The sequence below is a fragment of the Paramormyrops kingsleyae genome, chromosome 5 (assembly GCF_048594095.1).
Source record: "Paramormyrops kingsleyae isolate MSU_618 chromosome 5, PKINGS_0.4, whole genome shotgun sequence".
Classification (NCBI taxonomy): domain Eukaryota; kingdom Metazoa; phylum Chordata; class Actinopteri; order Osteoglossiformes; family Mormyridae; genus Paramormyrops; species Paramormyrops kingsleyae.
In genome coordinates, this window is record NC_132801.1 from 39809810 (window position 1) to 39827011 (window position 17202).

Below are 17202 nucleotides of genomic sequence, written 5' to 3' on the forward strand. Positions count from 1 at the left end.
AAAAATAAACGAAGCAAAATCCTTTTTTTGCATACCTGTATAATAAAGCGTTAGCTAAATCAGTGCAACATTTTCATGCTACTTTAACTACTGTGTTCATTTAAACTGTTGGGTTAAAATTGCTGTCATTGTTGAATTAAATTATCACCCATCCATCTTCCATAGCTTGTCCTATACAACATCACGAGGGTTTGGAACCTATCTCATCGCGGTGAAGCATTAAATTGTCACCATTTCAAAATATTATGATTTAGTAATCTTACCAGATAACGCCTGAGCGTTTCATTAAGGAAACTGTTCTTTCAACACAAATATCTGGCAACCTCACTAGGAAGAGGTTGCGTGTTTTTACAGACACATAGCCAAACCCTTTCTGATCGCTATCTTTAGACATCGTTTAGCCTCTTAAAATCTCGTTTTGTGCCAGTTACTTGTATCGTACGGGAGAATGAGCGAAGTCAAGGGTCCGTGGGTAGCGATGACACGTACAGCCACGGGTTACTCGCGAAGAGAGGGGGAAAGCTGCCGTTAGAGAGAGAGAGCTTGGCGAGGAAGGTGGTATCTGTGTTAGATCCACAGCAAGGTGCCCAGACAAGTTTTACGGATGCTTTTAGACACGGTCTGAAAAAACCTTCGCGCTCAGTGCTAGAATCTGCATTTTAAACGTACATTAGCTTGTTTTCTTTTTTAAAAAATGACTTCAAGAGGGGGGTACCCCGTTAATGCTGGTCCTCCTGTCGCCCCTAACATTAACCCCATGAGCGCTGGGCACCCAGGCGGCGTGAGGATGCCGCCGGCCATGCAGCAGAGCCCCGTCTTCCGACCGATGAGCCCGGCCGCTCCTCAGTACCATCAGGTAACGCATCTGCGGGCGGTTTCGGGGCGATCTGGGGCTGAAATCATCCCCCAATGCAATCGCGGCTATACGATCCGACCGATCTGAGCCGAACCGGCTATCCACTGCCTGTAGCATACATGGTTGTTATTTGATTTCCTGTTTTACGTAGTATATTCAGGGCATAAAGATACCTTATTGTTGTTTTGTTTGTTAGTATGTATGCGCGTGACATGCATTTACTGGAGCCGATGACACAGGGTGACGCTGCTAGGCGGCTAGCTAATCAGCTAACTCCTCGTGATGTGCTCGCATATCCAGCTGCATAACATGTATTACGCCCCAAAGGCGAGGTGTCGCCTGCCGATTTGAAAGTGCCTCGGTAAATATATAGTAAATAATTCCTGCATGTTTAGCTAAGAGTTTATAAAGTAATACAGCTTGCAAAGAAAGGCCTGAAAACACGGAGTGCCGCTGTCTGCCTTCGACTTCCGTGTTTTACCCCGACGGGCACTGTGCTGTTTTAGTGAAACAAAGAAAGGCACACGCTGAGGTTTTGTTTATCATGTTTTGTGTTTTACTTTGTTTGCCAGGACCCAAAAAGCAACGTTAGGAAGAACTCTCAATAGTTAACAGTAAAGGGATGGCGGTCACAAGGGAGCTTTGACACATGATTAGAAACAGACCTCGTGTTTGAAAGGCAGCTGGTGATAATACAGCGGGCTGGTCCGCTGCTGTAGGGTTACTCTACGGAGTTATAATGCACGTATGACTGGTGCACCTGAGCTAGTCAGCAGCGCCATGGCCACAGAAGCGGGAAACCGTACGTGCTGGCAGCGTCTAATAGGAACTGGAACGCTTGGCGGTCCTTAAAGCCGCGAAAACTGCTCCTTTTAAGAGAAATCACATATTTATGTACTTATTTTTCAAGTTCAATAGCAATGTCCTTGTAATGTGTGAAATTCCGCATTTGATTTTGACACCGTGTCTTTTATCGCTGTGCTAATGGCTGCCTTTATGTGATCAGTAGAAAAACACATTATTGTTAAGCAATTTGTTAATTGCGTGTTGCATAAAAGCAATGACGAAAATGTTAGTTATCTACTGTTGTTTTGGTTTCCTATAGCGCCCCAGCATGCCCCCCAGCCGAGGGGTGCCCATGGGAGTCATGGGGGCCATGGGGGGGCCTGTTCCGGGGCTATCGTATGGTTCCAGCATGCCCATGCGACCGGGAATGCCACAGCCAACCATGGACCAGTCGCATAAGAGATTCCTGCATCAGGGCATGGCTGCTCAGCGACGTGGGTCAGTGCTGGCCGTGTAGCACTCTCATCTCATCCCTCACACATAGTAGCCAAGCTTTGACGGGGTTTAATGTCTTCTGCACTAGTGTGAGATTTCCCGGTGAACATGGAGGCCGATGTGCGCATCAGCATGTTAGGCCTCTTTGCCTGTGATCGGAAGGTTGCTGATTTGAATCCAGTCTTCTGCAGAATAGCCATATCTCTCTGGGGCCATTGAACAAGGCCCTTAACCACCTGAAATGCACCAAGGCCACAGGAAAACTGTATATAAGCATGTATATCTCAAAGAAGAGCCATGATGGCATATGCGAAATGAAGCATTCCAAAGCTTGAAAAAAATATGTGTACTCATACTTGTGCAAATGGCGAATGAAGCATCATTGATTCATTCATGTTGATTAGGAGCCCTTGTGAAACATGGTGCACCCTCACATTCTGGAGATGTTCATTTTATGCATCTTGCTTATAAATTAATTTTATGCAGAATCCTAGACCAGAAAATATACTATTTGCCTGTTAATTTCTTAGCCTGGACTCGAGTGTTTGTCTGTGTCAGCTGGGTTTTAGGTTTCAGAAAAGCTCCTTTGTCTGCTTTGTAATGGCCTGTCTCAGGGTCAGGGCTGCTGGGGAGAGCCACGGACATGAGTGTCCTAAGAGTGTCCCCATGAGTGTCCCAAGAACAAAGAATTCTCCAGGGATCAGAAGCCCTGTAACTTTGACAAGCTTGATTGAACCACAAGGAGTCAAAGTGCTGATATTGATGAGCACAAACTATGTATTATAACTTGTGGTACATAATTGTTGATTACAGCTCTTTTCATAAGCTTCAAATGTTGTAAGTATACAGTAGGCTTGTTCTGTTTTGGTTTTTTGTGTGTACATTATTCTTCATTTGCATAATGATTCCACTCACATCTGTGTCATTGTGTTGCAGTGTAAAAAGGCGTAAAATGGCTGACAAGGTACTTCCACAGAGGGTGAGTTTCAAAGCTACTTCATCTAATGAAGATCTGTTGCACCAGAAATGCGGTGGAAATGTTACCGAATTTCCCTCAGTGTGTGGCTGCTGAACAAGCATGATTCTATTTTCCCCAAACGATTTTTAATGAACCACTTGAATTCCTCCTCAGATCCGGGACCTGGTCCCCGAGTCGCAGGCTTACATGGACCTGCTAGCCTTCGAGAGGAAGCTGGATCAGACAATCGCCCGCAAGCGCATGGAGATCCAGGAGGCCATCAAAAAGCCAATCACGGTAGGGTTACCTCTGCCCACCAAGCTGCACATCTGGGGAAAGTCCTAGCTATTTAGTACCATGAAACACAAAGTTATAATATTTAGCATAAGTGTACCGATACTCTGGGATCTGTCTGTCTATTTTTGAATAATCATCATGTTCTTGCAATCCCTTCTGTCTAAATAGTGTTTGCTTGGATTAATCTTACTTAGGTGAAATTAATTTTCTTTTATAAAAAGAATACTGGATGCATCTTTATGTTTGAAATGTACACAGCTGCATTTAAGACTTTTAACTCATGTTTAGTGAGATCAGTGGCCAATAATGTTTTTTATAATTCAGATTGGTCATAAAATGGGCATCTTATTGTGCAAAGATGAGTCTTCTATCTGGACAGATCATTCAGGGCTTGTAGAGTAGTGTTCTTGTGTTTTTTTTTCCTTGTCATCTACAGTGCTTTTCAAAGCACAGTGGATTAGATGTTACAAAATGATTCTTCTCGTTTTAATCCAAATATCAGTTTTGACAAAGTAAAATGCAGAAAGTCATAGAAAGAAATCAGAAATATTCATAATGGGAGTTAATGGAATTAGAAATTTTGCATTTCAGGTAAGTATGCTCTCCACAGCACTCCAGTAGAAATTAGAATGACTTTTCATGATGTTAGATTAAAATTGTCTGAAAAAGAATTTTTTTTTGTTTCAGGTGCACATTTTTTCTATTTTAGATAACTGTCAATTGCATTATGCTGTTTGAGTTTTGGTTGGTAGGATACTTCTGTTAAATAGCTTAGGATCCTCTATATTTGTGATGAACAAAGAATTCTGACGATGAATTCGTCCTCCCTTAAAATCTATTGATAAAATTTATTCTAGACCATGGTTCACACAGTAAGTTAAGTTATTCCCCTCTCTGCTAGCAAAAGCGCAAGCTGCGAATATACATTTCCAACACCTGCACACCTGGAAAACCCGAGGGTGAAGAGACTGAGAAGGTGGCGTCCTGGGAGCTGAGGGTTGAGGGCAAGTTGCTTGAGGATGTAAGTGTCAGGGGGATTAGCTGCTTCAGTCATTGCATATGCATGTTGTATCCCATTCTGTTCCACACAGTGTGCCTGCAGTCATGAAACCTGCTTACAGCCTGCTTTTAAACCTTTTTTAGCCTCACTTGTGCAGATCTAATCCCTGATCTCTCAGTGTATCTGTGCTGCAGGTTTATCCAGTCTGGTTACTGCTGTGTACCCTCTCTCTATCTGGCTTAAGTACAGTGGTACCTCAGTTCTCAAACTCATTAGAACTCGCATTTCTTAAAAGTCGAACCAACCAGTTCGAAAAAAAATTTACCTAGAACTCAATCTGAATCTCCGAAGTCAAACCGTGAACAACGACGAAGAACTTGTACGCGTACATCTCTCAGCGGAAACAAAGGGTAACACTTCAGTCTCAGCCTCGCATTCGCTGTGAGAGCATTGTGCATGTTTACACTAGCTGAATACATATATTTAGACAGTAAAAATACATTTAGACAATAATAGACAGTAACAGTAATTATATAATAAAATACATTTAAAAATAAAGATTTTTTATTAATTATTTTAATATTAATAATAAAGCATTAATACATTTAGTTATAATATTGTTGTGCTGAGCGGGGACGGAACGGAGACAAAGTGAAACGTGGACTAAATACAGAGGACTAATGGCAACAACCAGAAACAGCTGATCACACAGGGATTCCACACGGGGTTAACGAGGGGGCGTGGCACACGGAGGGAGCAGACGATCGGGGCAGGACACATTGTTTGGATACATTTATTTTCTTACTTTAAAAATTACTGTTTTGATAAATGTGCTTAGATGTGTTTAGTACAGTATATGCTCTTGTTTTATCTGGTCCATTTTGTATTTAAATGCTAAAAAAACATTTTTAGGTGTAATTTTTTGGGGCCGGGATCCAATTAATTGGTTTTCCATTATTTCTTATGGGAAATAAGAAATAATCTTTTTAGGATTCAATCCGGAGTTCTGAACGGATTAAGTTTGAGTTCTGAGCTACCACTGTATATGGATAGTGAGCTATAACGTAGCAAGATCTTTTGCAATATCTAGCTATTTTTTTTCTTCAGTTTTGCTTGCTTTAGTTTCCTAATCAAACTAACAATTTATTGCTGTATATTTGGGATGTAGTATTTTTTAAAAATATTTTAAGTTGTTTTTTGAATCTTGCTCTAGCCTAATGAATGACTCAGGTGCCATAAAAAACCATGGGATACAGTGCGTAACTAGCTGTGTGGTTGGCTGTCAGTGAATTATTACAATGGAGTGTTCCCAGTATACGTTTGTATGAATTCCACAGGGCAAGGATTGTAAAAACCGACCATATGGAGATAGACAGCAATCAGACTCAAAACTTAAATCATAATATTGGAAGTATAAGTCACTGTCAGACTAAAGCCTAGTTCATACTTTTCATGTGCAGGGATTGTTGCGGTCAGTGCATGTTTACAGCAGTGATACTCCACCAAGCCAGGAGAGGGCAGATGCATTGCAACAAACACAAATACAAGCAGTGTAGTGAAACAAGTAAACTTTTATCAACAGTTTTAAAGTTATTAGTCAAGCTTTGGGTATTATGGCAATAAGTCATACTGTGGTATTTTGAAATCCTTACAGCAAAAATGCTGATCTGTGAACGTCCACGATGCCACCTACTGGAAATACCAAATCAATTATCATGCAGATGTACAAAGCTTCCACTAGACAAAAAAATCTGGGCTACACACAGCAGTCCGCAGCCAACCCCTGATGACAAAATTTACGTCACATCCCCTCATCTGCAACTGAAAGCACATGTAGAAAAGTGAAGTATGAATTGACCTTAATGGAAAATTACTTTTGGTGACTCAACCCATATGCAGATCTTGATTTCCTACTGTCCTGTCTTCAGTGACTGAAACGTTCAACATTTAAGACCCCTTCTTGTATCAATTAGACTGCTTAAAGATATTGTTATTATGTTTGTAAGAGTATCTTCATTATAGTTTTTTATGTTTTTTTTTGTTGTAAAAGTACGTTTCCTGTTTTGGTGCCGACTTTCCAGCTTTTTGACTGTGCTGGCTTGTGTCCTTGGCTCACACCATGTAGCCAGATGTGCACACTCCATCCCGCATTCTCACAAGGAGCCGGCCAATGGGCAACTGAGACACGCAGGCAGATATTTATTTCGCAGAATGCTGAGGAGCATGTCCTGATGCAAGCACAATAGCCATGAGGTGCAACGGCCGTGAGACGTGGGCCCCGGTGGCGGCACTCAGAAAAAGAGGAAATTGTTTTGCTTTGGTGGTTAGACTCGTAAAGGAGGGTGTGGGGAGCAGAGCAGAGTGGAGTGAAGTGGGGGAGGTCATGTTGCGCAAGAAGATACAGGCACTGGGGCTCGCCAATCCCCCAGAATGTCCCAGATCCAGCCCCTCGTGTGGCCAGAGCCAAACAATACAGCTGCATTCTGCACTAAAAACACTGCTCTCATGTGGCTATGTTTGTTTCTCCTCCATTACTCTGTCCTTAATAGCCAGGGAAGTATAAGAGGAAGTTTTCCTCCTTCTTCAAAAGCTTGGTCATCGAGCTGGACAAAGAGCTGTATGGACCAGACAACCATCTTGTAGAGGTATGAGATCTGTAGGACCATGGCACCATCTTGTACATGCCGTTCAATCTCCAAAAAATATATACCTGAGTTTGGTAAATCCAGACAGATTGCAAAATAATGACTTTCATTTATAAACAGTGCATATGCAGATGTTGCTCTATATTCTAATTTATCTCATCAGTGTGATTGTTCTAAAACACATCCACAACATGCCATCGATCATCTCTTAGCAGATAGTTTAAGCCCCTCTAAAATCTTAAAAAGTTCTATCAGTGGCGATTAAATAAATATTTTGGCCAGAATACTCCAACCTGATGACACGTGTCCAGTAATATACAAACCTTTTTCGAAGAGCCACACAGATATTATATCATGTCCTGGTTTGATGGTTTTTGTTTTGTGGTCTTGAAAGTTTGGATACAAATAGGTAAAATAAGCCAGTCACATCGATGTTACTGATGACTGTACTGTATAGAGCATTAAACTTACATGTCCTGAAATCCTTTTTATTACTTAGTTTTGTTAGCACATGCCTGAATTGGAATTCTGCATTCCCGAATTCCCCTCCACAGTGGCACAGAATGCCCACCACACAGGAGACTGACGGCTTCCAGGTGAAGCGGCCAGGCGATGTGAGCGTTAAGTGTACCCTGCTCCTCATGCTGGATCATCAGGTACTTCACACTACCTCCAGAAACAAGCTCATGATGCCATCAAGGCAGCCAAGTTCGTTACCAGGCTATTATTGTGTTGTTTCTTAAACTATATGTTATTTTAACCTTTACCTAAGAAATATTCAGTTCGATTATGGAAATGTACTTTAAGTATGCAGTAGAATAAAATAGTTAGGGCTACATTTAGGGATAATTGGAGATGAAAAGGAATTATTAGATATAGTGAATTTTAAATAAATTGCATGTCTTCAGCCAAACTGCAGAACTGTTGTCATTAATCTATTGATAAACCATGAACTCTTTTGGCTGCACTGCATATTGCGTGGAGTAACCAATATGTGTCTTTTGGTTTCTTCACAGCCGCCCCAGTACAAGCTGGACCCACGTCTGGCCCGGCTGCTGGGGGTGCACACACAGACCCGGGCGAGCATCATGCAGGCACTGTGGCTGTACATCAAGAACAACAAGCTGCAGGACTGCCATGAGAAGGAGTACATCAACTGCAACCGCTACTTCCGCCAGGTGGGAGGCTGTGTCAGACCAACTGGCCAGTGGCTAGCAGAGCAAGAGGGAGTCACTGGGATGCATCTCCAATGTGAATCTGCCTGTCCTTTTGCAGATCTTTGGCTGTGCCCGCATGAGGTTCTCCGAGATCCCCATGAAGCTGGCAGGCCTTCTACAACACCCTGACCCCATTGTCATCAATCACATAATCAGGTGAACAGAAGATCTCAGAGCCTTAGAGGCAAGTTCATTGGAGCAATGATGCCTTAATTGGAAGAAAAGAAGTGAACATGGAGTGGGGTTCATGTCATTTCAGTGTGGACCCCAACGACCAGAAGAAGACAGCCTGCTATGACATTGATGTGGAGGTGGACGACCCATTGAAGGGACAGATGACCAGCTTCCTGTCTTCCACCACCAACCAACAGGAGATTGCCGCATTAGAGATGAAGGTAGCATCTAATTTGCTTTGCCCTCTGAAGGTGTTTAGATCATAAAACCCTGCTTAGAGCCCCACTCTCAATCAGAGACTTAATGTAGTACTAAGAACATAAGAACTATACAAACGAGAGGAGGCCATTCAGCCCATCGAGCTCGCTTGGGGAGAACTTAACTAATAGCTCAGAGTTGTTAAAATCTTATCTAGCTCTGATTTAAAGGAACCCAAGGATTCAGCTTGCACTACGTTATCAGGAAGACTATTCCATACTTTGACTACACGCTGTGTAAAGAAGTGCTTCCTTAAATCCAGTTTGAAATGTTCTCCCGCTAATTTCCACCTATGGCCACGAGTTCTTGTATTTGAACTAATGCTGAAGTAACTATTCGGTTGAACAGCATCCAAACCTGTTAGAATCTTATAGACCTGGATCATGTCCCCCCTCAGTCTCCTTTGCTTGAGGCTTAACAGATTCAGCTCAACTAACCTTTCCTCGTATGACATTCCTCTAAGACCAGGAATCATTCTTGTGGCCCTACGCTGCACCTTTTCTAAGGCCGCAATGTCCTTTTTAAGATATGGTGACCAAACCTGCACACAATATTCTAGGTGAGGTCTCACCAAGGAATATTAATCTTAGCATTACCTCCCTTGACTTAAACTCCACACACCTGGAGATATACCCCAACATCCTATTGACCTTTTTTATTGCTTCCCCACACTGGTGAGAATGAGACATGGAAGCATCAACATACACACCAAGGTCTTTCTCATAATCAACTACCTTTATTTCAGTAGGTCCCATAAAATACCTGTACTTTATATTTCTGCTCCCTACATGGAGTACCTTACATTTGTTTATGTTAAATTTCATCTGCCAGGTGTCGGCCCAGTCACTAATTAAATTAAGATCCCGCTGTAGCTGCTGAGCCGCTAGTTCAGTATCTGCTACACCACCCACCTTGGTGTCATCTGCAAATTTCACCAGTTTACTGTATATATTGGTGTCTATATCATTTATGTAAATTAGGAACAATAGTGGTCCTAAAATTGAACTATATCAATGTCGTTTTCAATTATAAGACCCTTACTATCCTGCAGATTAGTGATTTCAGCTTTTAGAGCTCTTTTAGAGTTAAAATACTGGAAGAAACTTTTAACGTCATCCTTAGCCTCCAATGCGATCTTCCTTTCGACATTCCTTTTAGCTCGTCTAATGTAATTTTTTAATTCAGCCTGTAGATTTAGATACTCTTGCTTTACTCTGTCATCATCAGTTATTTTCCATTTCAGGAACAAAGCCCTTTTCCTCCTTACTTTATACTTTATTTCCCTAGTAAACCAGTAAACCACCTAGGTTGCAATTTCCTAGATTTATTCTTGCTGGAAACAGGTATGAAGTCCTCTTGCACTTGCAATAATGTTCTTTTAAAAAATTCCCATGCCTCTTCAACAATTTTGTTATTTAACTCCATCCAGTTAACAGTTTCTAGTTTTAATCTCATACAATTGAAGTTAGCCTTCCTAACCGTATATATTTATCTTCGGGCACTAAACTTAACCTCAAATGTAACCATGTTATGATCGCTACTGTCCAGTGGTTCTAAAACGTCTAATTTACCAATCCTGTCCTGGTTATTAGAGAAAACAAGATCAAGAATGGCATCTCCCCTGGTAGGGGTGTTAACAAACTGAGTAAAAAAACAATCCTGTACTAATTCCACCATCTCAAGTTCATTTTCAGAAGAGCCAGCAACAATGTCCCACTGCATCCCCGGTAGATTAAAATCACCCATAACTACCACATCATTTTTATTGCTCATAATCCTAATATCACTGTATAACAATCTGCTTTCCTCGGCAGCTATATTAGGTGCTCTGTAGCAAACACCGACAATTAGGCTATTTGAGTTTTTAGCATCTAATTTTACCCATATAGCTTCCGTACTTTTACTTATATCAGTAAGCTCCCTTGCCTGCAAGTTCTCCTTTACATATACTGCAACACCACCTCCCTTCTTACCTATACGGTCTTTACGGAACAACGTGTAACCATCCATATTATATTCTTGTCCATCCTTTTCACTTAACCACATTTCAGTTATTGCTATAATATCATAAGAGTCCGATGAGATAAGAGCCTCTAAATCATGAATTTTATTCCTAATACTCCTGGCGTTTAAATACAGACAACAAAGGGTAGGCCTATTACAGTGCCTACTTATAATATGATTTTTTGGGGCTTTCCGTTTCCCCCCAGTTACATACTTAACTAACCTCCCTGCCCCCCCAGTCCCTAGTTTAAACATTCCTCAACTACTCTACAAATACGCCTTCCCAGTACACTGGTTCCCCTCCGGTTCAGATGCAACCCATCCGGCTTGAACAGGTCCCACCTGTTCCAGAAGGTCCTCCAGTGCCCCATAAACCTAAACCCCTCTTTCCTACACCATCCTTTTAGCCACGCATTTAATCTCCTTATCTCAGCTAACTTAGCCTGACTTGCGCGTGGCACGGGGAGTATTTCAGAAAATACCACCATGGATGTTCTGCTTCTAAGCTTATTGGCGACTTCTATAAATTTATCCTGCAGAACAGCCCTTCTACCCTTGCCTATGTCGTTGGTGCCAACATGCACCACGACAACTGGATCCACCCCAGCTGGGGCCAAAAGCTTGTCCACACGATCTGGAAGGTCTCCTACCTGGGCACCAGGCAGGCAAGACACCGTACGGGACCCTCTATCACGCTTGCACACATTACTGTCTACTCCCCTTATAATTGAATTCCCCACTACCACAACCTCCCTCTTCCTGGTGGGAGGGGGCTCCTCAGTGCCCAAGGGCCCACCTGCCTCCCCAGTCCATTCCGGCTCTAAAGCTGGAAGCACCTGAAACCTGTTAGACACAGACACCTCAGGTGATGCTGCCTCTGTAACGTGTGTACGGCTTTTCCTGCGTCTACGACCTACGGTCACCCAGCTCTCTCGACCTCTCTGCTCTTCATTCTCCCTCCTCCCCGCTAAAAATACAAGACAGCCCACTTTAATAATGAAGTGGAGAAGTGTACCCCCTACTTCATGACTAGGAAGGCAGGAAGTTATGCATAGTGGATTTGTTCTGTCTTAAAGAATGAATACAGCCAGTGCTATTCATTTCCGTCCATCACAATGTATTTCCCTAGTGAATGCTTTAGAATTGTAGACCAGTTTAAACCTAATTAGGAAGTAAACATAAAATTTTAAAAACTCAATTTTCCAGTTAAAAGGCACAATGAAAGTGGCTTTTTAAAAAGAGCAATCTAAACAGCTTCATTGCATTTCTTCTAGATCCATGAGACAATTGAATCCATTAATCAACTGAAGACACAGAGGGACTTCATGCTGAGCTTCAGTACTAATCCGCAGGAGTTCATCCAGGACTGGCTCAAGTCACAGTGCCGTGACCTCAAGGTATTATTGTGATAATATACATCTATAAATTTATCTATGTTGCACCATAATGTGTAGTAGCCAGGTATCAACTGATGCATATAAAAAAATAGTTTCAATCTACTTTAAGGGGTTATGTAAATACAAACTTTATTTGAAACGTACAGTTCTCCATTTTTACATATTGGGTTTGCTTAATTCTGCTGGAAGTTCTTCAGTAAAACACTCACATGGTAACATGCTAAAGTTTGATAATAGTCGCAGCATTAACTTTGCTATACTTGTGTGTCAGCTGATGACCGACATCGCTGGTAACCCAGAGGAGGAGAGGAGAACCGAGTTCTACCAGGCGCCCTGGGTCCCGGAGGCTGTGGGCCGCTATGTCTATTCTAAGGTGGGCAGATGTATACGCCAGCATGGTGCTCTGTTACTCTCTTATTTTGTTGCATATCCTGTTGAGCTTGTCTGTTGTTCCTGAGGATTATTACTAAAAACCTAAAAAGGGGAAATGGAACTTGTATTCAGTTTTGGTGATTTAGTGTAAGAAAATCCACAGTTAAGCACAAAGACTTGTAACTTAAACCAATTTAGTTCCCAAGAGTGACCTTTTTGTTGTATGACACCGGGGCAATGTAGTTAATTACTCGTGCAACAAAGGTGCTTTTTTTTAAAGTTTAATAATCTTTCATAAAACATAGACTGAGAAAATAAAGCAAGTGTAATATAATAGTCTCATAGTAAAATTAAGGTTCTTGTGTTCTTTTCAGGTCCCCTGGTGTCATTAAATTTGAAAAGGATGAGATTTCCATTCTCACAACTTAATGTTTTTTTGTTTTCAGGTGCAGCAGAGGAGGCAAGAGCTGGAGCAGGTACTGGGCATTCGCCTGACCTGAAACCCGAGGCCTTCCTCCTCACCACCACCCGCCGGCAAGCACCACCAAATGGTCAAGCCAGGAATCTCACCTAAGTGTGTTGTGAAATCAAAGCTGGAACCCCGCAAACTGTAAAACTGGAACCAATTAAAACCTGCAGTTTTATCTTTCCATTTATTTTTTTTCCTTCTGTAAAGTTTGTAAATAAATTTACAAACAGTTTGGACAGAAGTGTTATTTGGGCAGATTTGGCCACTTAAACTTGTTTTACCTTTTAGAGTGTTTGTTTTAGTAAGTATATTGTGAAAGAGAAACAATTTTTACCTTTTGCACTCTTGTTTTTCTCTGTGGACAGAAGTGATAAAATACACTTTTGAAAAACTTGTTTTTCTGCAGTAGTCCTTAATTTTTTTCTTATTTTTTAAACGTAGTTTACTTGTGAAGTTTGACAGGTATTACCATATATGCAATTTAGTTTTGTAAAATTTTCAAATATAGCTTTTGGTTAAGAGGTGTGTTTTATTGCACAGTTTATGTGAAGGGATGTTCTTCCCTATTTCAGGAAAGCTTCATTTGCATTATTTTTTTTGTAAGTATCTTTGCAAAAGCCTGAAATTTACAATATTTGGCAAAATTTTGAGGTTCATCCTCAAATATGCAAAAATGTCATGTCTGGTACTCTCAGGAAATCTTTACGCAGTGGCGTAGAGCTGAGGATGTTGCCTTGATGGTGTAAGGGGTTGAGGGTAGGGGGTTGTATTCACAAGGCCAGCTGTTCTTGGTCAGTAGTTTAACTTCGTTGGAATGTTTATGGTGTATTTTGTCGTGTTGTCAGGGTGTTGCACTGCAGGGTAAGCCAAGAGAGGAATATTAACTGGGTTTGGTGTTCTCCAGAGACTTTAAATTAAAATGTGAAATGTGATATTGATTTGAAGTAGGAATCCAAGCCATACGTCTGTCTTTCCAGAGCACACAAAAATTCGAGATTCTGCATGTGTAAACCTTTTATACCACTTGGACTTTGCTAATCGAAGCTGAATCAGGTTTAATTTTCAGGTTGCAAATATTGATAAATCACAATCATTCCAAAAACGTATTATGTTGTTCTGCTTACATATGCTTGTTACTGCAAAGTTAACTTTATTACAAGGTAGTATTGCTTTTTAAGGAAAGAAATTTTAGGGGTTTTTTTTGGCAGTGTGATTTCCATTCAGGGCTTAATTGTTCTTTTTTTGTCTTCCATGATTTTGTAAGGTGACTAAAATATGACTGATGATAACGACCACTCAGCAAGATACTTGTAATTGTATATTGAAATGTTTTTTTTCTTAGCATCTTACTGGGACTCATGGGGGACTCATGCTAATAAACAAACAACTCTTATCATTGTAGAAAACTTTGGCTGACCAGCACTGCAGCAACCTTTGGGCTAAATGAAAAAAGAGAATTTGAACTTTGCAGTGTAGAGGTGATGGTGTCCTCAAAGGCTGTGCACAGGGATAATGCCAACCTTCCCTAGTTTATTAGCCATGTTCAATGCTTGGGAAACCCATTCTCTGTTTCTGTAGATATGTTTCATTTACGCCATACAGACCTGTCATGGTGTGTAATTCTCAGACCTTTGTGCCATCTGCTTTCTTTTCAGTTAAAAAGACAATTTTGTTAACTTTTATACATACATATATATATATATATTTTTGGATTACTTTTGGTACATTTATAAAATAAAGGTGCGTTCAGCAATCCAGATTTTTCTCTCTGTGGTATAATGGATTCCCTCCCACTTACACACGCACACACACACAGGTTTATAATTATATCTTGTGGTGGCTCCATTTCTATGAGGAAAACACTAATCCCTACATGATGATCTTAACCCCTACCCCATTTAGTCCCCACGATGTAATATAAACACAACCCCCCCCCCCCACACACAGATAACTGTAGATTCATATAAAGTGCATGTTTATTAAAATAATTTATTAATAATAATACTATTAACAATAATAGGAGGAGGAGGATTTTACACCCCCAAGTTAGATACTGGATTAATGAACACCATGCTAAAGGGATACATGCATACTTTTCTGACTAAACCATAATTTACCTGTGTGCTAAGAGAACTGTTAAACTGTTATGTTGATGAAATGGCACCAGTAAATTTGTGTTAGGGCTGATGAAGAAAAATGTCATAAAACGGGATTAAACCAGTACTACCCTTAACCGAAAACTGCACTTGATTCCGTAAAAGCGTGAGAAGTAACTAGGGAAATTATATTCTTTTGAGAGCAGAATTCTCATCTAAAGTATTGTAAAACCAAAGAAGAGGCCAATCAGTCTAACTTGTATAACTGGTAAAGTTATGGAGGCTATAATCGAAGAGAAAATGGTAGATTACCTGGACTCAAATAACATTTTGAGGGATAGCCAGCATGGATTTAGGAGAGGAAGATCCTGTTTAACAAATCTGTTGGAGTTTTTTGAGGAAGCTACTCAGGAAGTTGATGATAAGAAGGCCTATGATGTCATCTACTTAGATTTCCAAAAGGCTTTTGATGTTGTCCCCCACAAGAGGCTCTCACTTAAACTCAGAGCAACAGGTATTTTAGGAACTGTTGCGACCTGGATTGATAACTGGTTAACGGATAGGAAGCAGCGAGTAGTTATAAGAGGCTCAATGTCACAGTGGGCCTGCGTTCATAGTGGGGTACCGCAGGGTTCAATTTTAGGACCACTATTGTTCCTAATTTACATAAATGATATAGGCACCAATATATACAGTAAACTGGTGAAATTTGCAGATGACACCAAGGTGGGTGGTGTAGCAGATACTGAACTAGCGGCTCAGCAGCTACAGGGGGACCTTAATTTAATTAGTGACTGGGCTGGCACCTGGCAGATGAAATTTAACATGCGACAAATGTAAGGTACTCCATGTAGGGAGCAGAAATATAAAGTACAGGTATTTTATGGGACCTACTGAAATAAAGGTAGCTGATTATGAGAAAGACCTTGGTGTTTATGTTGATGCTTCCATGTCTCATTCTCGCCAGTGCGGGGAAGCAATAAAAAAGGCCAATAGGATGTTGGGGTATATCTCCAGGTGTGTGGAGTTTAAGTCAAGGGAGGTAATGCTAAGATTATACAATTCCTTGGTGAGACCTCACCTAGAATACTGTGTGCAGGTTTGGTCACCATATCTTAAAAAGGACATAGCGGCCCTAGAAAAGGTGCAGCGTAGGGCCACAAGAATGATTCCTGGTCTTAGAGGAATGTCATACGAGGAAAGGTTATTTGAGCTAAATCTGTTCAGCCTCAAGCAAAGGAGACTGAGGGGGGACATGATCCAGGTCTATAAGATTCTAACAGGTTTGGATGCTGTTCAACCGAATAGTTACTTTAGCATTAGTTCAAATACAAGAACTCGTGGCCATAGGTGGAAATTAGCAGGAGAACATTTCAAACTGGATTTAAGGAAGCACTTCTTTACACAGCGTGTAGTCAGAGTATGGAATAATCTTCCTGATAACGTAGTGCAAGCTGAATCCTTGGGTTCCTTTAAATCAGAGCTAGATAAGATTTTAACAACTCAGCTATTAGTCAAGTTCTCCCCAAGCGAGCTCGATGGGCCGAATGGCCTCCTCTCGTTTGTATAGTTCTTATGTTCTTAAGAAAAACATGTGACAACCATGAAATAAAATCAGATAATGAAGCAAAGAACGAAAGTTAAAATGTCCTTTATAATTTTTGATGATGCCTATTGAACTTTTTTCTACCAGTTATGTTGAAATGAAAAAAAAATACTAACATTTTGCAAGTCAGAAAATAATCATATTTTGAGAAAGATAACGGGGTTGACCTCTCCGAAAGTAATTTCTGTTTAATAAATTCAACTGGACCATACTACCCCCACCTCCTCAATCGAAATTTTCAGCAGGCGCCATTGTTTCTGCCCGTTTGTCTGCATCTCCAAATATATAGAGAGCTATAGAGAGCCTACCTGCATCAAACCCGTACAGTCCAGCATTTACCTTTTCCATTTTTGCAATTAATTGAACTGTGTAAATATCTACCAAGAGTATGTGTTCATGCAATTTTTTTTATTTCCATAATTAGCCCAGGACAGATACTTCAGATAAATTTACATATATAATCCTGCTATCATGTAACTGAAATAAGCAAGTGTTCCTCGACGGCTCCGCATACCACATGACTTCTCATAATCGTGTTAACTTCTTCGTTCTAGGAACTTCTAAAGACCTGC

At 40.9% G+C, this 17202-nt stretch overlaps 1 protein-coding gene across 3 annotated transcripts; it reads left to right on the forward strand.

Moving 5' to 3' along the window:
* The first annotated feature begins 270 nt into the window (after positions 1-270).
* smarcd2 (SWI/SNF related BAF chromatin remodeling complex subunit D2) lies at positions 271-14687 on the forward strand. Of its 3 annotated transcripts, none has more exons than XM_023793714.2 (13): positions 271-856; positions 1962-2140; positions 3074-3116; positions 3270-3392; positions 4294-4413; positions 6942-7037; positions 7592-7693; positions 8054-8215; positions 8313-8410; positions 8514-8649; positions 11965-12087; positions 12359-12460; positions 12906-14687. In XM_023793714.2, the coding sequence occupies exons 1-13, from the start codon at positions 695-697 to the stop codon at positions 12957-12959; spliced, it is 1500 nt and encodes a 499-aa protein (XP_023649482.1). In that variant the 5' UTR covers positions 271-694; the 3' UTR covers positions 12960-14687. The 3 variants fall into 3 exon arrangements, with proteins under 3 accessions (XP_023649482.1, XP_023649483.1, XP_023649484.1); XM_023793715.2 differs by lacking the exon at positions 271-856 and adding an exon at positions 1007-1217; XM_023793716.2 differs by lacking the exon at positions 271-856 and adding an exon at positions 1625-1750.
* The last annotated feature ends 2515 nt before the right edge of the window (positions 14688-17202 follow it).